The 10,104-nt window shown below is 37.2% G+C and overlaps 1 protein-coding gene across 1 annotated transcript; it reads left to right on the top strand.

Annotated features, from left to right (window-relative positions):
- The first annotated feature begins 230 nt into the window (after window positions 1–230).
- On the top strand, window positions 231–7,329 carry LOC131440729 (peroxiredoxin-2). Its single transcript, XM_058612258.1, has 6 exons — window positions 231–577; window positions 657–1,203; window positions 6,312–6,453; window positions 6,521–6,581; window positions 6,638–6,779; window positions 6,839–7,329. Exons 3-6 carry the CDS (start codon window positions 6,421–6,423, stop codon window positions 7,296–7,298), a joined length of 696 nt encoding a protein of 231 aa, XP_058468241.1. The 5' UTR covers window positions 231–577; window positions 657–1,203; window positions 6,312–6,420; the 3' UTR covers window positions 7,299–7,329.
- Window positions 7,330–10,104: the final 2,775 nt, after the last annotated feature.

Genomic DNA, 10,104 nt, shown 5'->3' with positions numbered 1-10,104 from the left:
ATATTTTAAACCACTAGAAGCGGTACTAACCAAAGAATGCGAAATGAGCATGAAACAAATAGTTCTTCTTCTTCTTCTTCTGGTTTGCTCAGTGACAATCATTGACAGTGAGCGATGGTGGGGGATGGCACAGCTGTCGCTATATTGCCAGTTTGTTTTGTTTATAGTCTCGTCGACTTTACTGTCAAATGACATGCATATGTTAGATTGGTTTATTTATTTCTTCGAGGAATGCAACCACATTGCGGAGAAGTGTTGTATTTTTGGTGGCAAATACTTGGTAGATGTTGCTAAAGTTGTTTAGCATAAATTTGTTTCTGCTTTGTACGTATTTGTTACAGGCAAATATTATGTGTTCTGCGGTTTCTATTACATTGCAGTTTACGCAAAAGGGATCCTCTTGTATTTTCATTTTTTCCAACCAGTAAGCGGAATAATCGTGACCAGCTGCCAGCCGATTCAGAGTACGAGTTTCTATGTTGGAGAGTTTTAATCCGGTGTACCAGGGTTTGTTAGGTATTACATTCTGGAACTGAAAGAACTTTCTGCCTTTGCCATGGATGGCAGCATATTCAAGGTACCATTGTTGTGTATTTACCTCTGTTTCGTGACGAAAAAAATTTTCTACATCGTGATAAAACATTTTGTTTTTGCAGATGTTTTGTTGAGTTAGGGCTGATTTCGCTAATCGATCTGCTATTTCATTGCCAGTTGTTCCCGTGTGGCCGGGTATCCATTGCAATGTTGTGCCGGTCGTGGAAGCCATCGCCAACAGTCTCTCAATAGTTTCGTCTCGGTGACGAGCCCTAATGTTCGACTTAATGAATTCAAGGCCTGATTTAGAATCGGTCATTATAACAGCGTTGTTGATTCCGGAACGTGATAAATATTGTAGAGCGACCCAGATAGCCTCTATCTCGGCCGACATAATGCACACAGAGTTTTTTAATTTTAAGCTAAGGTGGAAATCTGTCAAATCGTCGTAAATACCAATTCCGCACGAATCCCAAATTCGGGATGCATCAGTAAAAATAATACGTCGTGATGTGTATTTGCCATGAATTAACGATAGCGTTATTTGTCTCAATGTTCTTGTATTAGTTTCTTTTTTTCTCCATAGTCCCTCGGGTAGTTCTGTTTCAATCTTGATATTTTCCCATTGTTTTCGACTTATAATGGATGAAGTTGTCAAATCGAGGATCGGTAAGTATTTCAAGGCAATTTGTTGAATGAAACTATGATTTTTTCTTTGTTCAGTTACAGTGTCGATTTGTTGCTTGACAACGGAGTTTCGGTAGTAGTGTTTTGCCAACTGCTTACCAGTATTCGCTAATCTTCTGAACTCTAGTGGGGATTGTCCAGCTATTGCGTACAGTGTATTGATCGGTGTAGTTTTCGTGCAACCAGTTACTTTTCGCAGACACTGATTGTTCAGGACGTCTATTTTTTCTAAATTTGTTTTGCAGGCAGATCCGTACAACGTAGAGCCATAATCCAAGCAGCTTTTAAATAAAGCGTTGTAGACCATACGCATTGTCTGGGGATGGGCGCCATACTTGAGCCCGCTTATGACCTTAATCAGATTTAGCCGTTCTGACAGACGATATACTAAATTTCTTATGTGAGCACCATACCGAAGCAGTTTATCTATGACTAAACCGAGGTACCTGTGCGTGCGAACGGTTTCCAATTTTGTATCGTCTATGCTGATGTCCAAGTCTTTGGGGCTGCTGTTGAACAGCATCGCTTTAGTTTTTTGTAGGTTCATTTTGAGATTTAATTCTTCGGCTTTAGATTTGAACTTTCTTATGAACTTCTCTCCTCTTTCTTCTACTTGCTCTTTACTTGCTCCTTCGATGATAACTGCAAAGTCGTCGGCAAATTGCACAAGTGTTACACCTTCAACAAAGATGTTATGGAACTCTGATGTGTAGATATTAAATAGTGTAGGTGAACATACGTCTCCTTGTGGTAATCCTTGACTGACGAAACGAGTCAGCGTTTCGCCCGATACCTGAAGTAGGATTTTCCTGTTGGTTAGGAAGGTTACAAACCAGCTAACCATCTCCGGGGGAATACTGCAGTTAAGTAATATTTCTTCCATTTTTTCTACCTTAACACAGTTGAAAGCGTTTGTGAGGTCAACAAAAATTATAGCAGCGACACAGTTTTTACTTTTTATTTGACCGATTTTGTTCGTGACAAATTCGAGGCAAGTAATTGTCGACGTTCGTTTTCTAAAGCCGAAAGATAATTCGGGAAGAACTTTTCTGTTTTCCAAAACGGTTTCTAACTTATCGAGGATTGCCGAATTCAACAACTTAATCCCGCAGTTCACAAGTGAGATCGGACGTGTGCCATCTAGCGTTTCTGGATTTTTCCCTGGTTTAGGTATTGCAACGACTTTGATAGTTTTTAATTCAGTTGGGATTCTCTTAGTCCTCCAAATAGTGTTTAAATCCCGTATTATGTTATCTCTTACGTTTGGTTTTAATATTTTCAGCATCTCGTAGGAGATGCCATCGGATCCTGGAGAAGAGATTTTGCTTTTTCCTTGTGTTTTCTTTGCTAGGTGTTTTTCCCATATATCCTCTGTGATCACATCATAATCTGCAAAGCGCGCAGGATTGTCATCCTTGTAGGGTTCAGACGGAAAGTGTTTATCAAGGAATTCATATGCTAAGCTTTTGCCTGTGTGTACTAGTACGTTTTCGTTCTTCCTTCTGCCACCTGTTAGCTTTCTTAGTTTATCCCAAATTATAGTAGTAGGTGTTTGAGGATCGATACTGGAAACAAACTTGTGAAAATTTGCCTTCGATGATTCTCTCTTCAATTTGACGAAAATCGCCTCCTTCTTTTTGAAATCTAGAAGCTCCTTAATTCCTCCGTTTTTGTTGAAAAGGGACCTTGCGACTCTTTTTTCTTTCCATGCTCGTTCAACGTCGTCAGACCACCAGAATTTCGGCGAATATTTATTCTTTTGCCTAGAGAGTTTTATAATAGATTTAGCAGCTTTCTGGAGGTCGTTTATGGAAGTAACGCGGTCTGTATCTATATTTTTGACTTGCTCGAAGATTTTTTTCTTATTGATGAAATATTGTGGTTTTTGGCGAGCTGACAGTTGCACAACTGTTTCTAGGGCTACATGATGGCTTCCGATACCGTAGTCCAAGATATTCGTAAACGTATCGAGTAGAAGTGATGTTGATACCATAACTAAATCGATGGCTGAAGGGGTTTTGCTTATATCCAAAGGAAAGTATGTAGGTTGACCATTATTCATGATGATTAGATTTTCTTCATTCGTTAGATCGTTAAGAATGGAGCCTTTTCCATCTGAATGGCAGTTATCCCAAGAGTGATGATGTGAGTTGAAATCACCTCCAATTATTATCTTTCTAAATTTGGCTGTTGCTTTAAATATCATCTTCAACTCATTTTCAAAATCTGATACTAGTATGCATGGCGACACGTACAGCGATACTGCCAGAATATCTTCAGCGATAAGATATCGACCCACTGTCTGTATTTTGCTAGAATAAGGTATTTGAACTTCTCTGGTTTTAATTTTTTTGTTTATTATTATTCCCGCGCCACCGTAACCGTCACTTCTAGAATTGAGAAATGTCAAGTACCCTGGTATTTTGTATTTGGAGTGTTCAAACTCGATTTTACTCCAGCTCTCTGATATAAAACAGACATCGTATTTTTGTCCGAATAACACACGTGTTAATTCTTCCTTGTGTTTCTCTAAACTTTGAATGTTAACCTGGAATATTCTAATATTGTCTGACATTTACTTACGATTTGACTCGTTCAATTTATCTTTCTGATTATTTCTGCTTCGTGATCTGTGTCTGCTACTCGATTCGTTCTTTCCTGTTCGGGGAACGGCACCTAAAACTGTGTAGGTATTTAGGCTATCCTGGGAAGTGTTTGTGTTGACACTTAATTGTTGTATTATCTCCTGCGATCGTTGTTCGTCAATTTTCTTAGCCCATCTTTCGTAGTCAGTGACTCGAAATTTGTTGAAGAGTGCTATTCCATCTCCAAGCTCTTTGTGGTCTTTCTTTTTTTTGTCTGCACATATTTCGGTCGATTCCATCTCCATCTCGGCAGTAATAGATCGTTTTTCTCCTTGCTGTTTCTTCTTGTAGCTTGGTTTTGAAGTAAATTGGCCGGCTACCATGTCCGCATATGATTGCGGCAGTGCAGGATAATCTTCTTCGTTTTCTAATACATCATATCTGTTATATGTGTAGATAGGATGCTGTTCCTTAGCTTCCATATATGTTAGAGTTGTTCGTGCCATAATTGTTTTGATGTTTCGCTGTCGGATTCGTTCTGGGCATTCCATGTGCGATGTGAGATGATCGGTTTTGCAGTAAAAACATTTCGTATGGCATTCTGTTTCAGTATTTTCGTGCACCAGCGAGCAGGTCGAGCAACGTTTCTTAGACTTGCAGTTTTCCGTACGATGGTTATATCTTAAGCAGTTATGACATAAGATGGGTTTATTTATAAAAGGACGGACTGTATTGACACAACAGAACATGCGAATATCTTTTGGCAGCTTGCTTGCGCGGAATATAATACCAATTCGGTTGGTTGGAATTTTTTCCCCGTTATTGTAACGATGTAGTCTGTTGATGTTGATAATCGGGAGCTCGCTTTTGATGTTCTCTCTGATCTCGTCCATGGTCATTTCTACCGGAACTCCAGCAACCACGCCGGAAACGGAAATGAAACTCCGTGGAATGTATGCTTTATAATTATTTTCCTTGAGTGCTTCATCTTTTTGCAACAGATTTGCCGACTGACGCGTTGACATGAAAACAATGAGCTTGTATTTTCCAAGTGGCCGGATGTTAATTATATTCTGTCGGTAATATTCTGATTTCGTCATCAAATATCCAAATGTCAATTTATTTATGCGTAGGTTGTCATTTTTATTGTCCAGCAGTTGTACTATGACTCTGTACGGTGCGCTGTCCGAATCATTGTATTCGTATTCTTGGTAAGCGCGCCCCCTGTCCGGCGGCTTCGCCATACTGTATTTTACGGTGAAAACTGTATTTCCTGATGAAATTCAACTTTCCGAAAAAAGATAACACAAGTTTAAATAAGTTATTCTATTGTCGCTTCTAATTTAACGTCTAATTCACTGATTTTTCTAGATTTTTTCGCTCCTTTAAAAAAAACCAATATGGCGCACTCAAAAAGTCCGAACCGAATGAAACAAATAGTTGCCTTTCTAAAGGAAACAAACTTGCACATTTAATAGCAAACCGAAATGAATACAAACAGAACCTAGTTCATTCAACGACAACGTGGCGAGATGGACCAAACCATGGTCTTAGCCAAAAAATCAACAACAAAAAATTCAAGAATTTCACTGACATTCGTAAAAGTTACAGTTTTTTTAAATTGTCGCGGTATTTTTTGCTCGCTAAATAAATTTTCTGTTCCCTGATTTATAAAGAACTTGAGTCTGCAGGCTTATTTTAGAGACTTTTTCGACTCTGCTAGAAAATATTCTGATTTTTTACTTGGCATCTCTGCTGAAAACATTTGAATTTTCACCTGGCATCTCTGCTGAATTCTTTTACTATCGAATACTTAGGTTACCACCTAGGACAGGACCTGACAATTGTTAATCCACTTTTAGGACCAATTTCGGACCAGCTCGTGATTGGTTGAAATTGACATAAGCAAGTACAAGTTGTTGAAATCAATATTACTGCAGGGTGGTAGAAAAAGTGTTGTCAGTATCGTCGGTAACAATGTAGCTTGATATTGGATATTTTATTTTTCGGGCCATCTTTTCAAAATTATTAATTTCAATAGGATTTAAGTTCAATTTGTTTTTAAGTCCTGTCAATGCGGAAAGTATACGAGTACATTTAACAACCACTGGATGATACAAAGAGAAAGCCTGAAATCACGAAGTGTGATATGGACGAGAATATTGATTATGTTGGTTGAGAATAGCACCGAATCTTTGGATACTTCTGTATGTTATTATTTTTCTCAAATAGAATATGTTGAATACTTTAGTTAATAAAGCTGCAAACATTAATTACCCAAAATTGAGTGTTTTAGAAAAATTTTATTAAGCTGTTTCAACTAAACGTTTTCTTCAAAACAAACATCTGATCAAAATGAATCCAGAGCTATATTTTTCACCGATATAACATTTGTCTAAGTGTTTTCAAATGATAAATAATTGCATGTTATAAGGGGAGAAAGTTTTGAGATTGAATAATTATCTCTACTGGCAACAGTGATTCCTAAGCATTTATTATTTACAGCAGGGAGCAACCGGAATAAGAAGAGAAATATTTTTCTGGAAAAAGAAGCCAGTTGTCTGGTCCTGTCCTAGGTTACCACTGAGTAGGCTGATCACTGTGTACTTTAATTATGTTTAACATAGGAAAATCCTTATTCCAAAATGTGAGTAATACCCAATTTAATCGTAAATGCTGATGATGTAACAAAATTAAATATTACTTCTTTGCAGATATGTCGGCTAACGAGGGCTGAAAAGATAGGTGATATCGTCCAAAAAAAGTTTCACACAGGTAACAGAAATAAAATCCGCTTTTGGGTAGAGTACAGTAGAGTTGTATTATTCTAGCTCGTGTACTAAGCGTTGCACAAGTTCAAAAATCAGCGCCGCCATTCAGTGGAACTGCTGTTGTGAACAATGATTTTAAGGATATCAAATTAGAAGACTTCAAGGGAAAATATTTGGTTCTATTTTTCTATCCTTTGGACTTGTAAGTGTGAATTATATGTTGCTTCAAATGAAAATTTCAACTCATTTTTTTTGTTTTAGTACATTTGTCTGTCCAACTGAAATTATAGCATTCAGTGAGCGCATTAAAGAATTTCATGATTTAAACGCTGCTGTTGTTGGCGTTTCTGTAGACTCGCATTTTTCACACTTGGCTTGGATAAACACTCCTCGTAAAAATGGAGGTCTTGGGAAAATTGAATATCCCTTGTTAGCAGATTTGACAAAAAAAATATCTGCTGATTATGGAGTCCTTTTACAGGATGGTATATCTCTGCGTGGACTTTTTTTAATTGATCCCAATAGCATCGTTCGTCAAATTACAATCAACGATTTGCCTGTTGGACGTTCAGTGGACGAAACACTTCGGCTTATCAAGGCATTCCAGTTTGTTGAGAAACACGGTGAAGTTTGTCCAGCCAATTGGGACCCGAAGACCAATGCAGATACAATTAAACCAGATACAAAAGGATCGCAAGATTATTTTCAGAAACATGGCTAATTGTTTAATATACATGTAGTTTCAATGAGTATTTATAGTTTTTTGCATTGTTATTGAAGAAAACAGTCTAACATCAAATTTTCCATTCCGTTATTGCATTCTTTCAATTCAGTTCTGTCTCTAGCACGTTATTAGCAACGTAGAAAAACGTTTCCGATAAACTGAGGAAAAGGGTCGGGACTCTCCTCCAGCAGCAAGTGGTTCTGCGGAGATGTTCTATAATTTCCCGAAAATTATTGAAGCGTAGATATAGATCCAACCAACGAAACCACGCAAGAGGAATTGAGATCCTGTTTGGTACACCAAGCTCCAACAAAAAACCTAAGCAGATCCAATAGGAGCGATTTTCAAAGATGACATGTATCTTGTTGATACTCCATTATACCGTCGTTATAACATAGTAATCAACCAAGATCAATTAAACTAGTTTGGCCACTCCTCGTCAACATTTCTTGATCCTGACAAGGAGCTTGAATCTATTGATTCTCAAAGTGATAGTATGACGAGTTTGCGAAAGAATTCTCATTTCCAGACATTTATTTCGGACATCCACGCACTTTCAGGACTGATCTTCGTGTTACACCATTTATGATGGCTGCCAAACCGAAACATCTGTTGTATATAGTGGCAAAAATTATGCGACTTCGTGTTTCAGGAGGTTTGCACAGCAGTTCATGCGAAATGTTAACTAGCGAAATGTTGAAGAACCGAAAGCGAAATGTTGAAGAGCTATTGGAGACTTGCATTGAGCGTAATTTATCGTTTCTCAAGTCTATCCCAAATTCAGTTCAATATTGGCAACAACGTAAGCATGATGTTTTCGCTTCAACTTGGAAGACCAACAATATTCATGACATTGAGCGCCAACGAAACTCGATGGCCCGAATTGTAAAAAAAAAATATATAGACTTTCTGATGAACATATCGCTAACTTAACTGAACAACTGACTGCTTTGCATCGAGCTACACTCGTTAGTGAGGATCCAGTCACTTGTTGCATTCATTTCAATAAACTCGTAGAGATAGTTTTATTTGAGAAATAGGTCTGATATAATAACCTCTCCTGTGTACTCTACAATACCTTTCAACATATTCACCCTCATTCTTGTTTACGTCCGTATCCGCAATACGACGAACGGGTGCTTTCGAACGAATACGAATAAGCCATTCTTGTTTTCACTCGAATGAATTCGAACGCGACTCGTTTGCCACAAAATATTCAAATATCAGTAAACTTATTAAAATAAATGCTAAGCCTTGATGTAATCAGTCCAATTCATGTGATTAATCATATGCGAAACGCTAGAATGTATACCATTTTAGTTTCAAACGAAACGTGTATTCGAACATCATTCGTACGAACGAAATGTCCCATTCCCGTTTACGGACGAATAGACGAAATGCCGTGGTTTCGATTCGTCAGTTTAATGTTGCGAATCAACCGTTCGAACACATTGAAAAAAGTTTAACCGATCTCTAACAAAATTATTTTCGAATCTAAAGGTGATTTGTAATCAAATCATAAATTTGTGTTTTGCATAAATCATTTAGAAAGCATAGCAGTATAGTAAAATGCTGTTTTTTGTGGGGAGCCCATATGCGAGGTTCAAAATTTTTACGCATCAATTTTGCATCTATTAAGTACTTTATGGAAAATGCGCCATGGGTAAACATGCTTTATTTTATATTAAATGCATGATTGTACCAATGAAATAAATATATAGGCTATCGAAAACATGACAAAATTGCAAGAAAAATGCAACATATTTTTCGCAGATACTACTGATCGGACTGCTATTTCAAATGCTTTTTTTTTACTTTGCACGAAGTTTAATAATTGGTCCTGAGTACGATATTTATTTATTATGTAGCATTCGTCACTTTCTTGATGCTTGGAATCTTCCTAAAAAAAACTACCTGCGCTGCTGATCCTTCTTTTGCACAGGAATCGCGTACGTACACGTTCGAGTGAAAACAATAATGGCTTGTTCGCATTCGTTCGAAAGCATGTGTTCGTCGTATGGTCGATACGGACGTAAGCAAACATGATGATACAAAATCAGTGAAAAAAACAAGTCAAATAACAAATGATGTCAAAGATTTTTATTTACAACTCAAATCTGTACCAGAACTGATAGTTTAAAGTTGGATGGGCGTTGTTTTTATGCATGTACGATGTTTAAAAGTGTGTTTGATTCGAACGTAAACGGGAATACGAATTTGCTATACTTTCGAACGTATCGCATACGGCCGTAAACAAGAATGAGGGTGATTATCTTCGTCAACATTTAGTCCCGTTGGCGAATATTATGTCGTCGATTTTTTCAAAAGAATAAAGTTTCAGCATCGTGGCAGTCCACATGCACACATTTTGCTGTGGTTGGACAATGATCCTAAAGAAACAATTTCAGAGGACATGCCCGCCACAGTTGTACTTATTAATAGACTTTGTTCCATCAATTCTAACAGAAATCAGGTACATACATTACCCGATCAGATGCACATAACAAAATCATAACACAAATATATCAACAGTTGATCTGTATAAAAATTTGTGTTGTTTTGAGGTATTTAACAAATAAAAACAGTTGAAAGTTAAAACTTATGATAACAATATAATAACAAAATCAGTTATGATGTTTTATTTCCATTTGCAAGACTCATGATAAAGTTCATTAATTGAAAAAAATACTTTTTCCGTTCCTTCATATCGAAATATAATGATCAGAATTTTAAAACACCCTTCTTAATCCACCTAGTGTTGTGATAATGCCTTTCTCTTCTTTCATAACAGTATCATGAAAAT

Source organism: Malaya genurostris, chromosome 1, assembly GCF_030247185.1.
Source record: "Malaya genurostris strain Urasoe2022 chromosome 1, Malgen_1.1, whole genome shotgun sequence".
Taxonomy (NCBI): domain Eukaryota; kingdom Metazoa; phylum Arthropoda; class Insecta; order Diptera; family Culicidae; genus Malaya; species Malaya genurostris.
The sequence above is the reverse complement of the archived record's forward strand: the minus strand, read 5'-3'. Positions and strand labels throughout refer to the sequence as shown.

Coding starts and splice junctions, on each gene's coding strand:
- LOC131440729 (XM_058612258.1), top strand. CDS start 6,421: ATGTTTAACATAGGAAAATCCTTATTCCAAAAT. Junction 6,454..6,520: donor GAAAATCCTTATTCCAAAAT/GTGAGTAATACC, acceptor ACTTCTTTGCAG/ATATGTCGGCTAACGAGGGC. Junction 6,582..6,637: donor CCAAAAAAAGTTTCACACAG/GTAACAGAAATA, acceptor GTATTATTCTAG/CTCGTGTACTAAGCGTTGCA.